We start from the raw sequence: 24,667 nt of genomic DNA on the forward strand, positions 1-24,667 counted from the left end.
TATATAACTGATCAAGATGACGAGTAGAATTCCGAGTGACTGTCTGTCTGTCCGATTTTAATGAAACTTGTTACACGTGTTTTTCGGCCAAAAAGTGAGGACGAGTTCGTGTATGGACATTATCGGACTACTGCCACACCCACAAAACGCAATAAATTTCCACCCTTTTAAAGGTTTAATGTTCATATCCAATAAATAGGTAAAGCTGTATTAACCAAATTCGCGTATGACAATTCCCTTTAGTAGCCCTACCGACAGTGCAAAATGAATTCAGTGGGATGATAACCCCGCTTACTCCCCATATAATGGTTTTGTTAAAAACTACCAAATGCGCGATAAATGAAATAATGCGTCAGAGACATTAAATTTTACACTCAAGATTACACGAGAGGGTTTTATAGGAGTCGGTGTCAAAAATGGGCGATGGACGTAGCAGCGCCTACATTTAGGAGAAAAGCAATAACTCAGGACCTGCTCTACCGATAATGCCTTTGGTGTGTGCCAGTTACATATAGCTAAAAAAAAATTTTTCTAACTTCCGACTGGCTTTATACCGGAAATATCGGATTATCTTAAGGTCAGTAGAGATACATTGCGTAGACAATTTTTCAATAACATTTTTGCTTATAAGATAGTCATCCAAATGAGTTTTTCAAAACTACACATTGCACCGTCAAATGCCCTGAATAAATATTCTTAAATATTTGTCGTTTTTTGTAGCAATAAACCATTGAATTGAAACACTGTACAATAGTTGCGTTGCTTACAATAAAGCCGAATGAAACGTTCTGCACCGAGCAGTGTGAAGCTCATCATTTAGTCGGTCATCGGCGATACGCGTGCGTAGTAAGACTATTTAGCAATTAGCGCGCAGCATGAGTAGCTCCGCGTATTATAACGGAGGACGATCATTAGTGCTTGAGTAAAGTCGCGTAATATGAATTCGTATGTCAATTAGAAGGCGTATTAGCGCATGCGCGTTGTGAAATAATGTGAATATCGGTAAAAAAAGAAGGTGAAAAGGTTGAAAGTAATAATTATCAATATAATACAGCATAACAAAAGGTGTTTATGTTCTGACAGCATAATATTTTAGTGCTTAAACTTTATTACCGCTATAACTACGTACATCGAGAACAAGTTTTATAAAATAATGAGTTTTACGTTACTACCGACTAACGCCTACCATGTACGCCCCATGTGCTCGCCGTTTCGTGTGCAGTTGTACATACTATTTGGATTTGTGTTGGGCTTTCTGATGGCGCTAGGCACACTACTATTGTATAATCATTATCAAATGGAGAGCGTGCAACAGCGGCAACACACTACTGCCACCGAGTACTGGCAAACGGGTTATATGACGGCCTTGCAGGAGGTGGCCACCGAGGCCGATACGTTGCAACAACAGCTCAACGAGCGGGTGCGTGTGCTATGCATGGTGTTGACATCGCCCAACCAGCATGCGAGTCATGCGCAGCACGTGAAAGCCACTTGGGGCAAACGTTGCACGCGTTTGATATTTTTAAGCAGCGAGGAAGATGAGGAGTTGGGCGCTGTGGCGGTGGTGGAAGCTGAGGCGGACACCTATGATGATTTGTGGAATAAGACACGCGAGGGATTTCGCTATGTGTACGAACATTATTTTGACGACTATGACTGGTTCGTCAAGGCGGACGATGATACGTGAGTGAGTTTAAATTTGGCGTTACATATATAGTATGTCAAAACCGAGCTTTGTTTTACTCTGCCCTTAAGAATACTAGCGGTTGAAGTAATATTTTCAATTTTAATCACAAAAAATATGTTTATTCATTTGTTTTTAAGCAAAAAGGAAGAATTATTTTTTGGCGGGTACACATTTTTAATAATATTGAGAGAAAACTTTAAAATATATACTTCAAATAATCCAAAATGATAATTTCATCGACCAGAGTTTTACAGAGAACAAGCCCTTTAAGTATTGGCAAAAGTAACAAGGGAGGTAATTGACAGGATATACAAAATATCAAGGACTTGAGAAAAGTGATATTAAGATTTAAATAAACAATTAGTTCAAAAAGAGTCCGCAGATGTTGAATTAAAAATTTCACCGAAATCAGTTTTTTCCAAACACCTAATAAGGTTGCAACATTTAAATAAAATTCCGAAGTTTGTTTACGAAGTGACATATTTAATGACAATTGTCGTCAAATCGTTGAACGCAGCTAGCTTAACACATAGGCTGCAGATAGTTAAATTTGTACTTCTTAGTCAAGTTGTAATAAAGTCTCACCACAGTTGAAATTGAGAGTTGGTTGCCATTTAAGTATTTTCCTCGTTATAGTGGAGAGTCATGGTATGATTGTCAATTTAGCTGAAATTTTTTTCATAGAGTCTAAGTTGGAGTGACTATAATAGAAAACAACTAAGGAAGAACTAAGTTCGCATGTAACCAAACTCTTGCAACTTGGAAGGAAAAAAGCCGGGGAAATACTTACATATATATAAAAGTTGGCTAAACTTTACATTAAATTAGCAAACTTGCCGATATTCTTATGTTATGAGATATAAAGTTAACTGGATGTTCGAAAAATATGCATTAAGTATATGGGGGCTAAAGGAAGTATTGATCCGATTAAGCCCATTCTTTAAACAAGGGTATATTTATATCAAAAAAACATTTTCCCAAATTTTAGTTGTATGAAAATCTCACTTATTGACCGATATTTTCGAGAAAATGTCAGCCATACGCACTGGAGTCCACAGTTCTGGCGTCCGGGTCCCTAAAAAGTTATAGTATGATTTCGACAGTTTTTGGGTGTCGGGTGTTATAACTTGAGGTTAGGTTAGGTCGTAGGATTGAAGCGCTATAAATAGATATGCCTTTGACGTATATTAGTCCTTTGTGCTACCCATACACTCTTTAAAAGTTTGGGTTTTGGGCTCGTCACAAAATTATAAGACGATTAATGTCAATAAATGGAACTTCGCTAAGTTCGCCTAAGATGTTTCTACCGAAATATTTCAATTTAAATCTGGCAAACTGCACAATAGAAGGGAAAGTGACTTCTTCCTCTGGCTCTAGCTCTGGCAAAGAGCAGCCGACAAAATATTTATTGATTGGCTTAGTTAAGAGCCAGCAATTCGACATCTTGCTTCTGTGCCGTAAGGACCTATCAGTCTCACAATTTCTGGTTTACGACCAGCGTTTGCTAAGCTCCCTCGACGTCCAAGGTTCCAGTCCCAGAATGCAAGAAGACATCGAAAAGCCGACTCGCTCACAATCAGATGAAATTGGGGAAAGGATACCAACTAGCAAGCTCATAGGCTTTGTAGTTTTCGGCGATTTCGCTGAGACCGGGCACCCATACAAGTATAATATGGAATAAGCTCGATGCTATTTCTAATGAGGTCGTGCACTCTTTGCTTAGTTTTGTGCTTATAGTCAGTGAGCTCAAAGGCAGTATAGCCGCTCGACAATCGGAGTGAAAGCACACCTCTCTAAAGGAAGTACAGCTACCGCTACCTTGATAGCAGCCATCTCTGCTTAAAAGACGCTACAGTGGTCTGGTAGTCTTACACTAGACTTGATGGAGAGCTCTCGTCAAAAGCCTCCGCCATCTACTTTCCCTCTGAACCTCGCTTGATTTAACCATGTCCGTCTGTCTGTATATGTGTACAAGAACTAGTCCCTCAGTTTTTGAGATATCGATCTGAAATTTGTCCCTTTCCCCCCAAAAGTTGCTTATTTGTCGGAACCGCCGATATCGCACGACTATAGCTGTAGAATACATGCCGACCGATAAAAATTCAGTTATTGTATGGAAAACTTTGTTATTTGATCAGAGCAGTTTGGCATATAGCTGCCATTTCAACCGACCGATCGAAATTAACATAAAAATTTTTATAAAGTAGCTATAGCAAGCGGTTTATATCAAACTGCGTTGTTGGAAAGCACTAGCAAATGGTTCTATCTTCACCAAATTTAGCATGGAATATTTTGCAAAAACTATACATAGACAAATATTCGAAGAAATTTTCGAGATCGGATAGTTTTATCGAAACTTCTTTATTTGTAAGTGTATTTTCGCTCCGGTGCAACCGAAATTAACTTTTTCTTGTTTAAATGATATTTAGTAGATTTACCTGTGTCGAACACAAATTACTATAAATATTATATAATATTTGATATACGATAACTACTATCACTTTTTGATAAGAAAATTAAGTAACTTTCTTCACAATCCAATTTTATTACAGTTATATGGTCATGGAAAACTTGCGTTACATGCTATACGCATATTCGCCGGACATTCCAATCTATTTCGGCTATCAGCTGGTGCGCTATGGTGTGGTAAGTATATACCAATGTCTGTAGTAAACACCAATTAGTAAAAAAAAAATGTGGATTTCCACGAAATGTATAAAAATGCATTATTACTACCATTTAACTGTCTTTAATTAACTCATTCGACGTGCAAACTGCTGCTATGCGTTGAATTTGGTTACGCATGCGCATATTAACGAGACAATTATGTCCAAACAGAGCTGGCTAAACATTTGTATGCCTTAGGCGGATGCTTATCAAGTGTTCAAAATAAAATTTCAATAATAAATTTATGCAAACAAGCAATAAAATTGAATGCTTAACTGTCACACATGATTAATAGATAGTGAGCGCCCCAAAGATTTGGCGGCAAAAATGCAAAATGCTTTAAAGTTGAATTTCACAAACAATGTTGAAAACATGCGCTGATGTTACTCAGAACTTATCATATTTTTGGAAACAACTTCAGTGATTAACAGCAGCTTAAGTCATCACTGGTTGTTTCTAAGTGTCGATATTACAAATATTTACAGACGCATTTGCTAAACTAGTTAGCAAGAAAAGCAACAAATTGTAAATTAAAATATTTTTCAATCCAAAATACACATGTATATGTCTGTGTTAACGTTGTTATTTATGCTTATCTTAAATTGTTGCTACTAATCGTTTTTTATTCACACCACCTACTGCGAGAAGCATAAACAAAATCCACTAAAACTTTGAATAGTTAGACATATGTATGTGTGTGAGTGTATGCTTGTATCTGTGCTGAAAAAATTTAATAATTAATTTTAATCAGAAAAACCACGTTGAACTTGTCGACGAGTGTTTGGCAGCTGTCTTCATTTGTGAAGCCTCACTTCCTTCAGCGGTTGATAGGTATGTTCGCATGTAATTAATAATTCTTAGTGGGTTTTATTAATTTTTGCAGCTCTAAACAAATACAAATATTTAAAAGTTTTGTCATCGATTTAATAAGCAGTCTATATACCGTTGATTTTTATGGCAATTAATAAGTGACTTGTTAACACTGAGAAGTTGGCGAAAAGAATTAGCGGAATTAACGGTAATAGCAACAGGATTAACAAGTTCTTGAGATAAGTATACGCATCACTGTTTATTCAAGAGAAATTCAAAGAATGTATGAATATACAACAAAAATGTACAGGTATATTTCTTTCATTTTGTGAAGAGTCAAACGTTACCAGAACTCGTACCTTACTCGTGACTGTATTTTTGTACATTATTCTTCAATACTTTGTAAAATGAGCATCTTATATACATATGTACAGCCCGAGCTAAGCATTAGATATAATCTAATATCTGTACTGGTTGCCCCAGTTGAAACCAATCAGTAAAAATTCGTGCAGCAATTTGCAGTTAATGCAAATTATTTGTTGCAATTAACGAACCTACTAGAAAAGCTCAACTTTTAAGAGCAGGAGCTGTAAGACAAACGAAAGTGTGAATTCAATTCACCTTAAAATCTATTTACACCCGTGGCCACGCAAACCTTACCATTCAAAATTTTCAAGTATTGTGCATATTTGACTACACTTTATAGCGGTGCTTTTTGCGGTATAGGCATTTTTTTATTTAGAAATAAGTTAATGACATGTTATTAATGAAAAATATTAAAAATTAAAAACAAAACACTTTCAGCTATAGACAAAACAATTGAAAGATAGTGAGCTTTACAAAATGAGCTCGGAAGGTAAGACACTGACATGCGATGAAAAAATTATATTTTTTAATTTTTTAATTTAATTTCATAAACACTATAATTCAAATTAATATTTTTTTAATTTTTTTGATTGAAATACGAAGTTTAGTCGGTTTAAAAACAATAAAATCGGCCGCTTTTGTATAAGCAAAGAAAAGTTAATTTCTGTTTTACTCATTAAACGTAATAAATTAAAAACTATAATTATAATTAGATAATATAATTTAATTTGCTTCTGCCTACTAAAAATTTAACAAAAACCAAAATTGAAGAAAATCCTGAACAAAAAGGCCTAAACAAATTTGAGAAAGTATTGTGGTAAGGTTTGCGTAGCCACGAGTGTATAAATGTAAGTGTGTATGGTTTAAGGCCTATTTTCTCTAAATAATGGATGAAAGTTTTCGCCTGTTTTTTCTGTCTGGATAATTTTTGTCGCTGGTGTGATATCTCAGCTTTTGTAAAGCGAAAGTTTTTTTCTATTAAACCGATTTTTCTGCTCAGTTCTTAAAAAGAATATTGTAGGTGAGCAGGTATGTCCAAAAATTAATCAAACTTTTTGGAATAAAATAAAATGCTAATTATATTATCTTAAAGAGTTATTATTTATTCAAAAGTTCAGCCAGCGCATTCAAAGATTTTTTGTAAATTATTTTTTGTAATTATAGGAATGTTCTTCAGCACCTCGGTTGCGGCTGCTTGGATGGCTGGGATAACCTCACAAAATGCTCCTGTTTTCATTGTTTTCAGTTTCGAAAATAGAAAATAGTCATATAGTGATAGATGATCGCATACATAGGGTGATTGATGAACGAAATCCTTTTTATCCAAAAGTCTTTGGTCTTCATTTACCTTTCGCTTACCCAAATCTTCAGTTAAAATTCTCCGAATAGTGTTGACTATGAGTGATTAACTCTTCTCTAAATTGTGGAAGTAAAAATTTCTAAAATTTCCTTAGATACCAATAATTTCCAAAACTCAGCTCGATTACTTGATTGTGGTATACCTGGCCTTTCATCGTTATATAAATTCAAACGACCAACAGGTATAATTATCATCATAAACTTTTTCACGAATTCGATTGCCTCAACGAACTTTTTTATGTTTAATAGAAAAGTTTATATTTGTTCTTTGTATAAATGCAACTATTGGACACTTTGTCTTTTATTGAAATGGCTTAATTTAACCGCTGCCATCCGGTTTTCTAAAGTTAGATGGATTTAAAAGAGGATGATGGTATTATTTTTAAACTGCAATACTTTTCAATAGAATCGCTGTACATATACATATAATATTTATATTAATCTCACCTTTCCAACACTATATGGTATGACACATCCAATGACTCCAACGACATCTATTGACAAAATACGAAAAGAAACGAAAAGACTTTTTCGACTACCCAATATAATTTACATAATATTATTCAATCGTTACTTAAGCATATCTACAAACTGCTCCGTATTCTTTAGAATAATTGCATAGCTAAATGGTGTTTTTTAACGCTGTTAGATTGGCACATTTGGCAGCTTAATATAATCAAGATAACATACTATCATAATTCTAACTTGGTTTTATTCCCTTAGATATAAGATCGCTTTTGGATATATTTGAGCTCACAACTCTTAACATGAAAGTGATTTTTAAATCTTTACTTTAATTTTACATTAAAAAGCAGAAAACATGAAACAAAATAACATATACATATATTTATTATGTCAGTTTCTTTTTGAAAAATAAAGATGCATCGAAGTAAACAAAGAGACATAAGTTGAAAACATACGTTATATCTCAATAAAATGCATATTCCAGGTTTTTCCTTAACAGTTTTCCAGCGGAAAATCTCTTTTTAATGATCATCAATAATCTGCAATAATCGAACGGTTCTATCAATCTTAACACCTTTCTTGAATCACTTTTAGATCACAGTAGAAATGCTCTCTCTGTTTCTCACTCTTATAATTAATCGAAAATATTTTCAAATAATTGCGAACATCGCTTAACTTGATACTCATATATTCCCCTTGAATCTTTAAGTTTGTCAGCTTATTTTACAAAATTACTTCTTAATTTGGTGCCTTATAGTTATCTAAAAAATGTATATTTTATATAATTTTCCAAGCTTCACTTTCCGGAATAGTCATAACTGGATTTTTGATAAATTGCCGTATTTGAAGACCAACAAATAGTCCATATTTTATTAATTTCATACCAATCTTCGGAAATTTTCTATAAATGTAATTAAAACAATATTTTTCCACATCAAATACTTTGACAAATAGCTTTATCATTCCTAAATTAATCACTAAATTAAATTCGGTAGAGATCTTGAAAGTTGAAATTACGTGAAGCTTGTATGCATGAAAATTAAAATTTTATTATTAGTAAATCTACAAGAAACGCAAATATCATAAAAACAGGAGCACATTCAATGCTTTCATGAATGAAATTGTAATATGGATACTTAAAACCATCTAAATTTGCTAAATATACGTGTCCAGAGCAACAAAAAATTATAGTTTTTTGTAGAGCTGTATAATACAGTAAGTGTAATTCGACAAATTTCAAACATAAAGAGGAAATTTCAGAAGCTTGTCTAATCATTATTTAAATAATCGAACAAATTAAACATTAATCAATCATTGTTTGAAAATTTTTTTGCCTTATCTATAAAAATGTTGAATGGAGACTGCTTTGTACAAATTTGCATTTTCTATCTTAACAATTTAAGCATAAGTTATATACAGTAGCGAGCAGAGTAACAGGTTTTCCTCTTGAACTATTCTGCCACAAAATTGCCTCTGATGAACTATTACCAATATTAACTTGTTTTTGCTTGTTAGTAATAAAAAAACATTAACCAAACATAATTTATACTGTCAGTTCACCGTTAGCTGCAATATCTATAGTGGTCCATTTACCTATTGCCTCATTCTAGCTTTTCGCTAAAATATTTCCTAAGTGATAATCGTTACTTCTTGAGTGTACTGTTGTACTACATAATGGTATGGTAAGCAAACCAAGTTAGTAACACTTTAAAGGAAATGTCAGAGACCCTATAAAGTGAATAAATTAGGTTATCAAATATCCGCCTTTTTGTCTTTTGAATTTCGCGGCTATGTAAAAAGCGCTACAGAGCTCGTATCTGGCAATACTATATAGTACATCTTTGAAAAGTCGTCACATAACCTACAAAATGACGCTATGCATGATTAGTTTGCATATTGCGTTCAACAGTTGTAGACGTGTAAACATGGAGTTCACTAACGCCGAAATTCATGCTATTTTAGAGTTTTCCTTCGTTAAAGGCAAATCCGGTAGAGAAACGTTCCGTGAGATTAATAGTATTTTGGGAGATGGTAGTCTATCATTTCGAACTACGGAGGAATGGTTTCGACGATTCAGAGCTGGTGAAAACGACTTATCAGCCGGCGGAGACCTGTGACGACGAATACCGATCAAATCATGGAAAACATCGAGTTAGACCGGCATGTGGCATCTCGTGACATCGTCCAGAAGATGGAAGTTAGTCATCAAACCATTTTAAACCATCTGCAGAAGGCTGGATACACAAAAAGCTTGATGTTTGTGTGCCGCATGTTTTTGATATGCTACAGAAACGGAACGAACTCGACCCATTTTTGAAGAGCATAGTGACTGGCGACGAAAAATGCATCACATGCGATAATATCAAGCGAAAACGGTCGTGGTCGAAGGCCGGTGAATCGCCCCAAACAGTGGCCAAGCCGGGATTGACGGCCAGGAAGGTTTTGCTGTGTGTTTGGTGGGATTGGAAGGGAATCATCCATTATGAGCTGCTCCCATATGGTCAGACGCTTAATTCTACCATCTGCTGCGAACAACCGGACCGCTTGAGGCAGGCGATCGACCAGAAACGTCTAGAATTGGCCAACAGGTAGGGTGTAGTGTTCCACGAGGACAACGCCAGACCACACACTTCTGACTCGTCAGAAGTTACGGGAGCTCGGATGAGAGGTTTTATCGTATCCACTATATAGCCCGGACATAGCGCCAAGTAATTACCACCTATGCCTGTCCATGGCGAACGCCCTTGTTGGTGTAAAGTTGAACTCAAAAGAGGCTTGTGAAAAGTGGCTGCCCGAGTTCTTCGCAAATAAGGAGGGGGTCTTCTACGAGGGTGGTATTATGAAATTGCCGTCTAGATGAAAACAGATTATCGAACGAAACGGCGCATATTTGAATTAAATCCGATCACTGTAACACTTTTTATAAAGCATTGAAATAGTGCTTAATAAATGATTAGCGTGATGAACTGAGTCGATTTAGCCACGTCCGTCTGTCCGTACGTTTGTCTGAATATATGCGAACTAGTCCTTCAGCGTTTGATATATCGATCTGAAATTTTGAGCATGTCTTTTTCTCACAAAGAAGTTGCTCATTTGTCGGAACGATATCAATATTGGACTACTTGTTTATTCATAAAAATTGCAAAATTATTTTAAATATATACTGTCGCCCAGTATAGATGCATCAAAAAATTGTTGCGTGTATTATTTGAGCAACATCGCCGTCACTTTTTAAGCAACAGTAAAAATAATACTTGTTAAGCAAACAAAATGCTTGTAATTTAAGAAATCAACCGGCTTTTGTTTAGGAATAAGTAAAGTCAGTTTCGGTCATTTAAAAAATAATAATCTAGGCAAAAATCACAAGAGGTAGTGCTACTAGAGCACTGTGGTGTTTAGAGGTAGTTACTTTTGCGATGTTATTAGAACTTTCGCACACCACTGTACATAACCACCTACTCGACTTGTTTTAGCCTTCGTCAATGTCTGACAATATTTAATTTATTGCTGTCTAGTACAATAGATAACATAAAATATATAATTACTTTGAAATTAAACGTTGGTAGTTACTTACAAAAAATAGCAGAGGATAGTAAAGCATTGTAATGGTTGCCATGCAGTGCATTGTGATGATGTAAGAAATTTGCATATTCATAAAAAATTATGCAGCATATTGGAAGTAATTAGATATAGATACAAAATATAAATTCTTAAAAAAAATAACCCGAACAAGTAAGGAAGGGCTAAGTTCGGGTGTCACCGAACATTTTATACTCTCGCATGGTAAAGTGATAATCGAGATTTCATTATTCGTCATTTACATATTTTCCAAATACCGTATTTTGTAAAGTTTTATTCCGCTATCATCATTAGTTCCTAATGTATATATTATACAGAGAAGGCATCAGATGGAATTCAAAATAGCGTTATATTGGAAGAAGGCGTGGTTGTGAACCGATTTCACCCATATTTCGTACATGTCATTAGGGTGTTAAGAAAATATTATATACCGAATTTCATTAAAATCGGTGAAGTAGTTCCTGAGATATGGTTTTTGGTCCATAAGTGGGCGAGGCCACGCCCATTTTCAATTTTAAAAAAAAGCCTGGGTGCAGCATCCTTCTGCCATTTCTTAGGTAAAATTTAGTGTTTCTGACGTTTTTTGTTAGTCGGTTAACGCACTTTTATTGATTTTCAACATAACCTTTGTATGGGAGGTGGGCGTGATTATTATCCGATTTCTTCCATTTTTGAACTGTATATGGAAATGCCTAAAGAAAACCACTCTGTAGAGTTTGGTTGACATAGCTATAGTAGTTTCCGAGATATGTACAAAACACTTCGTAGAGGGTGGGGCCACGCCCACTTTTCCAAAAAAAAATACGTCCAAATATGCCCCTCCCTAATGCGATCCTTTGTGCCAAATTTCATTTTAATATCTTTATTTATGGCTTAGTTATGACACTTTATAGGTTTTCGGTTTTCGCCATTTTGTGGGCGTGGCAGTGCGCCGATTTTGCCCATCTTCGAACTTAACCTTCTTATGGAGCCAAGAAATACATGTACCAAGTTTCGTAGTGATATCTCAATTTTTACTCAAGTTACAGCTTGCAGGGACGGACGGACGGACAGACGGACGGACGGACATACAGACATCCCTTATCACTTTGGTATATATAACCCTATATCTGACTCTTTTAGTTTTAGGACTTATAAACAACCGTTATGTGAACAAAACTATCTATAATACTCTCCTTAGCAACTTTGTTGCGAGAGTATAAAAACATTAAACTAACATATTTGCAGTTAAAGCTACAACAATCGTTACACCTCCAAATCCATTGTAATGTCCTACAATGTGTTCATGAAACTTGCAGTAAATCCTTGAAATCGGTTTCATTTGTTTTAATAAAATTTCGAGAAACATATCATAGTTTCAAGAATACACCGCACATATTTTTTATCCGTTGATTACAACCGGAATTGTGCTCAAACGTGATCAAAAGCTTGACAACCAAAAATTGAAATATTTTGTGGACTTGTTCCGCTTATTAACTGAGTTCATATTCGGCCCAAAAATCTTCCATCTAAAAGGCACAATCGAAATATTTTTTAAAGTTAATTTTCCTTTCGACTTAATTAGAATAATGAATTTTCAATTGTTCACCATAACTGTCATTAAACTTGGCGCAAAGAAACCCGAACATAATACAGGCGCTTCACCAATAGATGTAATACACCAAATCAACAATTTTTAGAGTCCTCGAAACACTTTTCATAAGCACTTTTTGGGATGGCATTCAGCTCATTTTGTGAATTTTGTTTTATCCCTTCGATGGACTACAAACGGGTTCTTCGGGCGGCAATTTTAGATTGGGGAAGTAGAAAAAATCACGAATCAGTTGAATACGGTGGTTGATCGATGGTATTCATTGCGTTTTTGGTTTTAAATTCATAATCGTGGCTCGATGCGACGGCAATGATAATGCGTAAAATCCATGACTTGTTCTTCCACAATTTCTGCCATTTTCCACAAATTTTCGCGCACATACGCCTCAATATGGCCGAATAGAACTTCTTTTTGACCATCTGTCCCTCCGGAACAATTCACGATCCACCAAACCACGAATACCGAAAAAAACAATGAGCATCACCTTGATTTTTGAGCGGCTTTGGCGTGTTTTTTTTTTGGTTTCGGTTAATTTTTCCTTCCATTCCGATTATTGCTAGCTCGTTTGCATGTCAAACTCATAAACCCATGTTTCACCGGCAGTTATATTGCTCTCCATGAATGTGGGATCGGAATTCGCACGATCAAGCATTTCCAAAGAGACTTGTTTACGGTACTCTTTTTTAAGAAAATTCTGCTTTATCGGGGCGAGTCGAGCAAGAACGCTTTTCACATCCAAAATACCCATCAAAATTATTCGAGCGTACTCGCGAGAGATGTCGAGCTCTTTGGCAATCTCTCTAACACTTGCCTGATGATTTTCGGGCTTCATATCCTTCACTTTTTTAATATTTTCATCAGTTGAAGAGGTCGAAGTTCGTCCAGAACGTGGCATGTCTTCAGCGATTTGCTATTTCTATGAGAACTGGTAATTATGGGCGTTTACTTTTTGCGTTTTTGAAATTTATTGCATGTATCATCCAATGTTGTATGCAATTAATAATGATTATAGCCATTATGCAGAAAAAAAGCCGCGGCTTTTAGAAAACACAAATCTTTTTAAATTGCATTATTTTTTCATCACTTGCGGCAACTAGTCAACAATATCAGAGAAGCTATTTAAAATTATGCATGGGTAAGCTGTAGCGCTATTTTTGTGCTCAAACGTAATTCTAGGTTCAATAGCGAAATAGCGGTATGTCGGTATGTCGGTACCTTCACCGTTAGCGATGAGGTAAATATTTATTTACAATTTTGTTTGTGTATAATTTTTGCTATCGCGTTTGCCCACAATAATCTAAACCGCTAATTGAAACAAGAATAAATTTCGTTGAATAAAAGTAATTCAGAAAAGAAAACCAAACCGCATTTGGGACATTTTGCGGTTAGATGGAAGCATCACGTAAATGGTTATCTTCAATTAATATGCATATTAAATGAATTAATAAATTTGGAGAAATTCACATATTGCATAATATCATTCATAATGAAGTAATAATTGAGAATTTTGGGAAATTTGGTACAACCTGTTGATGTGCCGTTTTTATTATGCCAAATTCGGTGACAGTAGTAGTCAAGATAATAAGAACACAAATAAGCAAATTCGGTTAAAATGACAGCTCTCTCTCATTTGATTTTTCTCGATGCAATGTAAATTTTTTTTGAAGATGGCGCTTAACTAAAGTAACATAAGACCATAAATTCGATTAAAATATCCATTATAAAACTGAATGTACAGAAATCAGTTTGCTCGCGGTTTACTTTATAATATTTATAAACTTACTTGATAACTCAATCAATTGCATTGTCGTACGAACTGCTTTCCTGAACTAATGTAGTATACACTAAAGATCAAATTTGATCCGGACTGGTCCATTTAAACAACGCGCAAACCGAATCGTTACAATATTTTACTAAATTAGTGAACGACACGCTGGCGATTTTTGCCATGCAAAAATATGTATTAACAAATTTGCTTGACAACGGCTAAGGAACCCCTGAAAATGTTGCGGAAGTACTTCGAGGAGCCTAGTTTATCGCGAGCACAAGCATTTGAATGGCACGAAGTATTGAGTAGAGATCGCGAAGTCACCGAAAACTTGCCGCATGCGAGTCGTCAATCCTCCTCTGTTGAAGACACTAACATCTTTAAAGGAAGGTGGATCTCGACAATTCTTATTGTTTGACTCTACATAGTTTGATTACTGTTTTTGGTATGAAGCGTATCTCAAACAAATAACTACCAAAAACACTCTAATTGACATATGGACAACAAACTTTATATAAACATTAAAAAGAGTTGTACCGATCGATTTTCATTGATAGTCTCGCGATTAAGGTTGGGAATGTTATTTATCGGCTACATGAATTTAAAGTGCTTTTAGAAAGAGCAACATTTGCTTATCCAAATGAGGGCGTTTTGCTTTGACATGTAATCGATCAAATCAATCAATCAATCAATCAATCGATCAATAAACAGTGCCTTATTGGTTGTTCTGACATGTTCAAGGTAGCCGTATAAAATTACGATTAATAGCTTCTGACGAGTCATCAACGAAGTGTGTGGTCTGGCGTTGTCCTGGTGGAACACTAAACCCTTCCTGTTGGCCAATTCTGGACGCTTCTGGTCCATCGTTTACTTCAAGTGGTTCAGTTGTTCGCAGAAGATGGTAGAATTAAGCGTCTAGCCATATGGGAGCAGCTCATAGTGGATGATTCCCTTCCAATTCCACCAAACACACAGCAAAACCTTCCTGGTCAATCCCGGCTTGGCCACTGCTTTAAAAATGGGTCGAGTTCGTTCCGTTTCAGCAGCATATCGCAGGCGTTGATTCGAAGAAGGTTTTTTTGCACCCAAACATCAAGCTTTTTTGTGTATTCAGCCTTCTGCAGATGGTTTAAAATGGGTTGGTGACTAACTCCCATCTTCTGGGCGATGTTACGAGATGCCACATGCCGGTCTAACTCGATGTTTTCCATGATTTGATCGGTATTCGTCGTCACAGGTCTTTTAAATAGCATGAATTTCGACGTTAGTGAAATCCATGTTTACACGTCTATAACTGTTGAACGCAATATGCAAGCTAATCATGCATGGCGTTGTTTTTTAGGTTGTGTCAAGACCTTTAAAAGATGTATAGTAGATACGAGCTCTGTAGGACTTTATAAATTGCCGCAAAATTCAAAAGACAAAAAGGCGGAAAGGACAACGTTATAATTCAAAGTGAACCCCAAAAAATACTGGTTTAAATTATCCTAGACGAGAGTTGTGTTTTGTGGACGAGTTTTAGCAAGCATCACCATTAACGACTTGTAAAAAAGACGTAAGAAGATTTTAGAAAAATACGTAAAGCAATTTATACAATAAAGTACAACAATCGAAATATAATATTCGATATGTACTAAACACAATTCGATTTGAATTTCTCAATTTAATAGAGGGAAAGGGGTTCATTTAAAAAATCCTTCTAGTTATTTTGCAGAGAGTAGGTCTGTTCAATCAGTTCGTAAAGTTCATGTCAGTTCAAATATGTACATACTAAAAAAAGAGCCTATGCGATTACTCGCAAACCGATAAGTAGGTTGTAATTACTAATCTGACGCAAATCTAGAAATATACAAATATTTTGCGACCACAAAGTCAAGACAGGTATTGCTAATAAACTCGTAGATTTCTTACAAGGTTCATATCATTGCTTTTTATAACACAAGATTAAGAAATTTGCAATGTAAACACACAAATCTTAAGTCTACTTCAAGGTTTGTTGTGAAGTTGAGCAATCAAATAATTATAGAAGTTTTGCAAACAAAGTGAGTAATTTTATAAAATATTAAGTACAAATATTATAATGTGCGCACAAAATACATACGGATTTTACTACAACCCGAAGTCTAACGAAACTACCAAAAACTAAGGCTAGTAATTAATTTGTAAATCTTATCAACATTTCACAACAACTTTTAAGCCTATTAGACACCGAATAAATTTGAAAAAATTAAAAAATATATTTTTCTTTGTGTTGACTCTTTATTATAGCATATCAGCCAGTACCAAATCGCATCTCTGATCTCACTAACAAATCTGTTTATAAATTTCACTGGTGTTTTTTGCATCAAGACATTAATCAAATTCAATTATTAGTCGCGAGAAGTCAAGGCGTAAAAATGTAATTAAATTCAGCGCTGAAGCTGCGATATGCTTAAACTCGTATGTTGAGGTGTTTAAAAGTATCCATAGATATAAATATGTATGATATTGCTATTAAGTCGCTGAAATTTTTTTTTAGAATTTTTCATCGAAAAGTTGCTTTAATATTAACTCTGCGGTTATTTGAAACCCACACACCAATTAGCTAAACATAACCTCTGATAGCTGGGTTGGGCATTGAATGGTGTATGAAAATTAAGTCCTCAAAGAAAATCATACAAAATGATTATGCTTAATATTCATAAATATGATGTTAATTTTTTTCAAAATTTTAATAATTTATTTTTCTGGCTATCAAACATAGCCTCACATATTTGAATCTGTGACCATAAGATATACATTAGGGTGTTTTTTTTTATTATATAATTTATTTTTTTCAGTCCCGTCACGAAATTTCCTTGGAAATACCCATAGAAAATACACTACAATTCTGATTTTTTATCTTTAAATTCCTACAGATCAGAGGTATTTTATGGCATCGCTTTGACTTTAGACGCATATTTCTCAGAATTGTTCACTCTACAAAAGTTCCCAGTGCAACAAAGTCGTAACTCACACCGGCGAGGTAGTACGGGGCTCTAAACCTGATTTTTCCATGAAATTCGTATTTTTTTGCATATATCTCGTAAATGACAAGAGGTATAGAAAAAATATAAATGACAAACATGTAGGAAATTTTATTTGCTACAAAAAAGGTTCGAAGTAAAAATCGCTATCATTAACACTTCTCGAGATATTCGGCTTTTTAAGTAAGGCTGTATGGAATTTTCATAGCTTTTTACATACCTTATTACATACCATCTATGAAAATTCTATAAAGCCTTACTTAAAAAGCCGAATATCTCGAGAAGTATTAATGATAGCGATTTTGACCTCGGAACTTTTTTGTAGAGTGAACAATTCTGAGAAATATCATATATAAAAAATCACGATTGTAGTGTATTTTCTATGGAAAATTTTTACATGCCTTGGTCCAGTTCTAAATCTTAATTTTAAGGGCTAAAATTTTCAGGGAATTTTTTTATGGTATTTCCAAGGAAATTTCGTGACGTGACTGAAAAAAAATAAATAGCTCAAAAAACACCCTACTACCTTAATATACACATACATATGTATTTTAGTTGATCAAGCTCAACACGGAAAGTGTCATTGATTTGAAATTTACATCTGTTCGAAAAAACGTGTTTACTTTTTTAGTTTTTGCCAAAGGTTCTAATAGGCGTAACCAAACGCAGGTGATGTTTTTTTCATTAACGTTTCGTTTAATTAAATCACACATATTAACATATTAAAACATATTGGCGCAGATAAATGATAATATGCCTTCAGAATATAAGCACTTACGACGAAGCGACTGATATTTTGTTGCTTAGGTTTGAAATATGAATTAATTAAGAAATTGACTAATAGAAATTTTGAAGATTACGCTTCAAGAATTTAATTTTATTTTACTTTAGAATAAATATATATACATCATCGTTGTCTTAGTCGATATTTTTGCCTGATTAGGGAGATAAAACTTTTTCTAAATTATTGGAATTTATTTTTCTTTTGCTTATTGTAAATTATTTAAATTTGCTTTTCTTTTGGCTAATTACTTATAAATTGAATATATCAATATTTCTGAAGTTTTAAGCTTTTGTTTCATTAAAATTTTATTTTGAATCATTTATATATGTGTTTGAATAATAGTATCTCCGAGTGCTACAAATTTAATTTCAAAACTTCTATAACACCTTTGACCTTCTTAAGCGCCATCGGCTCGCTCTACGGGCTCTTGCAAAGTTCCAAAAAGATCTGACGTTTTCGAGCCAAATTTTGTTCAGCGATGAGACCTATTTCTAGCTCAGTGGGTATGTAAACAAGCAAAATTGCCACATTTGGGATAAACTCCGGTTTGGTGTGGTTTGTGGGCTAGTTTAATCATCGGTATATATTTCTTCAAATATGTTGCCGATGAAAACGTAACCGTCTATTTGATGTCTGAAATTGAAGCTGGTGATCTCGGTGACATTTGGTTTCAATAAGACGGCACCACTTCCCACTCATCCCATCGATTAATGGGTTTATTGAGAGAACAGTTCGAAGAGCCGGTAATTTCACGTTTTGGTCCGGTTGATTGAAGGGTAAAATCTAAAGTCTATGCGGACAATCACGCTTCGATTCAGGCCGAAATGCTCGAACGACTCATCGAAAATGGGATTCAATGGATGGACCATCTGGAAAACAAGGTTGACTGTGACAGTCAATGAAATTGTCGTAATATATGAGTACTGATATTTAAAATCCAACGCAGGATTGCTCTTGCCAACATGTGCTACTTCGGACTGAGTAGGGAATTGAAAAGTAAAGTCCTCTCTCGACGAACAAAAGTCAAACTCTATAAGTCGCTCATAATTCCTGTCCTGCTATATGGTGCAGAGGACTGGACGATGACAACAACTGATGAGTCGACGTTGCGAGTTTTCGAGAGAAAAGTTCAGCGACAGATTTATGGTCCTTTGCGCGTTGGCCACGGCGAATATCGCATTCGATGGAACGATGAGCTGTATGAGATATATGACGACATTGACATAGTTCAGCGAATTAAAAGACAGCGGCTACGCTGGCTAGGTCATGTTGTCCGAATGGATGAAAACACTCCAGCTCTGAAAGTATTCGACGCTGTACCCGCCGGGGGAAGCAGAGGAAGAGGAAGACCTCCACTCCGTTGGAAGGACCAAGTGGAGAAAGACCTGGCTTCGCTTGGAATATCCAATTGGCGCCACGTAGCGAAAAGAAGAAAGGACTGGCGCGCTGTTGTTAACTCGGCTATAATCGTGTAAGCGGTGTCTACGCCAATAAGGAAGAAGAAGATATTTAAAATGCATTAGAGGAAAAAGTAATCACACGGTTTATACATCTTCATGTCATATATAATGTGATGGTTAATGAATGTCGTTACTATTTCTGGCTTAAGGTTCCCTTTTTTTATATAGACTGAACTTCAATCATAGTGAAATATAACCCTAAAACCAGGGGAATGTATTAAGAGTTTATCTTAATTATAGTAAGTAATATTTATCGTTCCACAAATAACTGGCAAATCAGTGGCACAGTCACAAAGTTTGTGTGAACACATTTTTAATTCTCTCATTTCACGTTATTCACTAATTCAACTGAAAGACTCTTAACAGAGGTCGTCGGTGAGCGAAAGAGAGTGCAATGAGAACTTCTCAGTTCATATTGATCAATGAATTTTTCCAGCGTTAAAGTACGTAGTAATAGACGTAAATCGTCCGAAAATGTTGAATGAAAATTTTTGTTGGTGTGCTTATACTGGTGTAGATATGTATATAGTAAACATTTTCAAAGCCTAAAAACTAAGTAAATAACAACAATTTATTATTATTTCTCATTTCATTTCCAGCCCTATATGTCCGGTGGCGCCGCCTATGTGCTCAGCAAAGAAGCACTGCGACGCTTCACGACTATGGCTTATCACAACTCCACGCTCTGCCCGCGTGCACAGAAATTTGGCATTGAGGACTTTTATATGGGTGTTTGCTTGCAAAATATAGGCGTACATCTCGCCGATGCACGATTCGCATTGAGCGTCGACGATAAACCGAAATTCATTCCGCTTGATTTGCAAACCTACATGGCCACAGACAACACAACGGAGATCTCCGAATGGCTGCTTACCATGACGCCGCACCCAGTTGAGCGTGTAAGTTACTCATGAAGTTACGCAATGCAATAATACAATAAAAGCGGCTTCAAATAATTAATTGCATTTTAGGGCTTGCATTGTTGTTCGAACTACTCGATTGCCTTCCACTATACCAGTCCCTGGGCCATGTATATGTATGAGTACTTCATTTATCATTTTCGTGCCTTTGGTTTACAACAACATCAGGTGAGCATGCTACCGGTCAATTTGTCGCTGGAGGAAGTGAAGCGCTTATTTCCCAGCAATTACACCGCCGAGGAGGGACCGTTAGTAGACTTAGCCACACAAGGTCTACCAGATAATTTTTAGTTGTATCTCTTAAATTGTGATATTATTCAAAGTGTGTATGAGGTTGATGCTGAGCTCCTATCAATTATTTATTAAGTGAATATATGTATTTATTAAGATTTAAAGTTGTTATAAACATATATACAAAGCGTCTAAACATATGTATATGTATGTATATATTGCATATGGTTCTTTGTTTTTAGTTATGTAGGAAATTAAATAAATATGAAGAGATCAGTTTGTTAACAAAAAATTTCATTTATATTGATATCACTGGCTAGTCCTCCCCCTTAGATTCAATTAATGTACATAATTTAATTTAATTTAATTTATTGAATATATAGTATGCTAGTCCCACAAATGACAATAGTTGTCACAGTCGCACTGTACTTGACGTCATGTTGACGATCTTGCAATACTAGTTTGCACGCAGCTTCGATGCTTTCCGGAACAACAACTGATTTTGAACGACCTTCCCGAAATTCGTCTTGGAGTAATCTACGACCTTGATTGAATTCACTATGCCATCGTTAATTACGGGTCCTTGATGAAGCTTTATCGTCAAAAATTTATTTGAGTTTATCTATACACTCTTGATGAATTAATCCACGTCATTTAATGGCCAACTACCCTGACATAAATATCCTTATTAATGGATTTTGTCCTGAAATTATTTTACTCCAAGAAACCCATACCTTTGGTGTTAAAATATTTCTCGAGCTTTTTTAGCGTCAAATTCGTACTTTGGGAAAAATACACAAAAATTTTCTAACACTGATCTGTGGTCAAGAAAGCGGCTTTTCAAATGAGCAATGTAAGTACCAAGAAAGGGAATATAAAATGCAATGCGATAGTATGCCCCAGCGTCGTTCGTTTTCAAATTGATTAAATTTGAATTTGAAATATTAAGGGAGAGCTTTTGTGGTATTTATACATATCTTGTTTCGTTCTACTTTAATCTCCCTACAATTGCTGTTATCAGTGGTTGGCAGAGTTATTTGATTTTTTTTTCAACAAAAGGATTTGCATATGTTTTTGTGTGCTGAAAAATGTTTTGCTCTTTGCGATTATTCAGTTCCATTTTTCTAAATTAATCAATTTTTGTGTCTTTGCAAACAGCAATTATGTTGCCGAGGGTCAATTGTGCAAATAATGCGCAGTATGTAATTACTATAAATTGGCACTTTACAGTGTCAGTAAACATCTTGTAAGAAAATCATGGTTTTCCTTATATGTGCTTTAAATGAAGAAGTTATTTTTTCGTTGCAGTTAATTCGCATCGAATTAAAGTTGTATTTGTAAGTAACGTTTCATCTTTCATAATCTTCCATATTTTAGTCAAGTTGCTAAAAATATTAGATAAAAATAAAGTAAATGAACACTCTCGACTGTTTGTTGTCGAGAGTTTTCATTTACGTTAATACGACAAGGCCAGTGGATATACAAACATAATAGTTAGATAAAAATAGTTTAACGACGTTTGAAATAATATTACGAAAGAAGCTTGGTTGCGAAAATATTCATCAACATGTTCTTTTTTAGTAATATATCATGCGCATTATTATGCACCCATGCGCACTATAACCTGCCCCTGCACACCATGCGCACTATAACCTTTACAAGCTCCTCATTATCACGTGCATAATTATTTGTCAAGTTGCATAATTAACTCATTCTTTTCAACAGTACAATATGAAAAAAAAAATACCCATTTTTGTGCACAAGACAAAACGTGTCCTATAATAACTGAATTTTCGCGAGGGAACTGCTATATTAAAAATATTTTGAGTAATAAAACTTTTCGCAAACCAACTACCCCCTCTACCTCCGGCCCCCTCCCCACGCCTCTCCCCCTAAAAAATTTTTCTGGATCCGCCACTGATTCTGCAGCTCATTTAACCATACCCTAAAATAACACCCAAAGGTTTACAGCAAAACTACCGTATTGCTCTAATCTGTTATTTATCTCAGAAATAGGAAAAAGGCTTTGTGGGCAACATTCAAACACAACAGAACTGACGCTAATTTAATTGAATATAAAAAAGCTAATGCTAACTTTAGAGAAAAGTTACGATTGGCTAAAAGGCACTCATTGGAAAAATTAACAGCCAATATAAACCCAACTACGAAGCCGAAACAAATATGGACCGATATAAAGATGCTAACAGGATCCACACACAGGTTTAGTATACCCCATATTAACACGTCTTCAGGGCCTAAGCAAACTTTCCTCCTACATTTAACGCAATTAATAAACGAATAGAAAATGAAACCTTCTCTAACTCGTCACCTTCTCCAGATTTACTTTATATTGAAGGCGATATTCACTTAACGAATTTGATACGACACTTTCGACCCTAAAAGGAAAACACCCGGTGTTGACAAAATGTATTATCCCATCTTAAAAAATCTCCCATACTCCCTTAAAGAGAGACTTGTGAACCTCTATAATAAAATACTAATTTCTGGTATACTAAATCCTCAACAATGGAAAGTTTCCGTAGTCATTCCCATCCCTAAACCTCATAAACCTTCTTCCTACTTTGAGAATTACAGATCCATTTCCCTTTTACTCTGTATGTCCAAGATTTTCGGTTTCCAAAAAGGATTGAGAGTAATAGACCCCTGTTACAATTTGAACACTTCGCTCCCACTAACTTGGCATCCCGTATTCATGTTTCAGTTCTAAGCCTGCATTTAAAAAAAGCTTTCGACAGGGTTGGAGCTCACATGGTACTCAGTGAACTTAAGCAATGGAAAATTGGACACAAAATGTTTAACATTATAAAATCTTTCTTATATCAAACGAAAATTTATCGTATGTGTCAATAAATGCCAATCACAGGTTTTCAAGTTGAACAATGGTATACCCTAGGCTTCACCACCCTCGGCAACTCTCTTCATCATTGCGTTTAATAAAGTCAGTTCCATAATTTATACAGAACATTGAAAATATATTCGATTAAACTTATTTCTAAGACTAAACATTATAAAGTACTTATCATCAAAAAGTTGTTTGTGTCACACAAACACTCTTATTAATGTGACAAGAGCATTATTGTTATCAAAAATTGACTACGGTCTTGTAATATGCGGGCACTGTGTCAAAACCCATATCAAACTCTTAAATGAACCCTACCATGTGGCAGCGAGAAGGAGTATTCGTGCCTTCCCAACATCACCAATCAAAGCTATTTTAAAAGAATTCGCGTTACCAAATATTCTGCAAAGAGCCACTCATAACACACTGCTACTCATTCCAAAGCTGCTTCTATGCAGAAACGAGTTAACACTCATCAATGTAACTAGCACTTTCCAATGTCCACGCAGATTCAACAAACACACAACCATAATGTGTTGCCTAACCATTTCCAAGCACCTCGGGATAATGACGAGCCCTACAGAGGTTGAACTTTCAACAATTCCGCCTTCCATGACATCATCTACAAGTTGTATCAGCGTTGCACAACAATATCGCCAGCAACATGGAATATGTTCAACTATATATAAAGAAACTATTCAACTTTATACAGATTATTGGGAGTTTATATTTACAGACGGATCTAAAAGTTATACCTCCACCTCATTTGCGTTGACAAACAACAACGGTGTCACCATAGCTACTTTTGTTTTGCCTTCGTACTGCTCGGCTGAAACAGCTGCAATATTGGAAGCGGTTCATTTTGCCGCTAAGAATGGAAGGAAAACTAATGGGTTGTCAAAAAAGTCTTGCGGTATTTTTATTGAATTTTTTTTTTTTGTTGAAATTGAAATGAATTTTTGATGACTCATGCCCAGCTCTTGACCGATGCTACGGCTGCTACTATGCCGGTCTCTTTCGACCAATTCAGCGATTTTATCGCAATTTTCGACGACAGGCCTTCCGGAGCGTGGCGCATCTTCGACCACCTCTACACCAGAACGAAAACGTTGAAA

General features: G+C 35.3%; 1 protein-coding gene across 1 annotated transcript; it reads left to right on the forward strand.

The window, feature by feature from the left end:
• The first annotated feature begins 834 nt into the window (after nt 1-834).
• On the forward strand, nt 835-20,850 carry LOC126752627 (glycoprotein-N-acetylgalactosamine 3-beta-galactosyltransferase 1-like). Its single transcript, XM_050463565.1, has 4 exons — nt 835-1,683; nt 4,240-4,333; nt 20,141-20,440; nt 20,513-20,850. The coding sequence occupies exons 1-4, from the start codon at nt 1,154-1,156 to the stop codon at nt 20,750-20,752; spliced, it is 1,164 nt and encodes a 387-aa protein (XP_050319522.1). The 5' UTR covers nt 835-1,153; the 3' UTR covers nt 20,753-20,850.
• Nucleotides 20,851-24,667: the final 3,817 nt, after the last annotated feature.

The sequence above is a fragment of the Bactrocera neohumeralis genome, chromosome 3 (genome assembly GCF_024586455.1).
Source record: "Bactrocera neohumeralis isolate Rockhampton chromosome 3, APGP_CSIRO_Bneo_wtdbg2-racon-allhic-juicebox.fasta_v2, whole genome shotgun sequence".
NCBI lineage: Eukaryota > Metazoa > Arthropoda > Insecta > Diptera > Tephritidae > Bactrocera > Bactrocera neohumeralis.

What these genes read in the sequence shown, in the direction of transcription:
- LOC126752627 (XM_050463565.1), top strand. Translation starts at nt 1,154, where the DNA reads ATGAGTTTTACGTTACTACCGACTAACGCCTACCATGTACGCCCCATG. An exon ending in GTCAAGGCGGACGATGATAC is followed by an intron (nt 1,684 to 4,239) that starts GTGAGTGAGTTT and finishes ATTTTATTACAG; the next exon opens with TTATATGGTCATGGAAAACT. An exon ending in AGCTGGTGCGCTATGGTGTG is followed by an intron (nt 4,334 to 20,140) that starts GTAAGTATATAC and finishes TTTCATTTCCAG; the next exon opens with CCCTATATGTCCGGTGGCGC.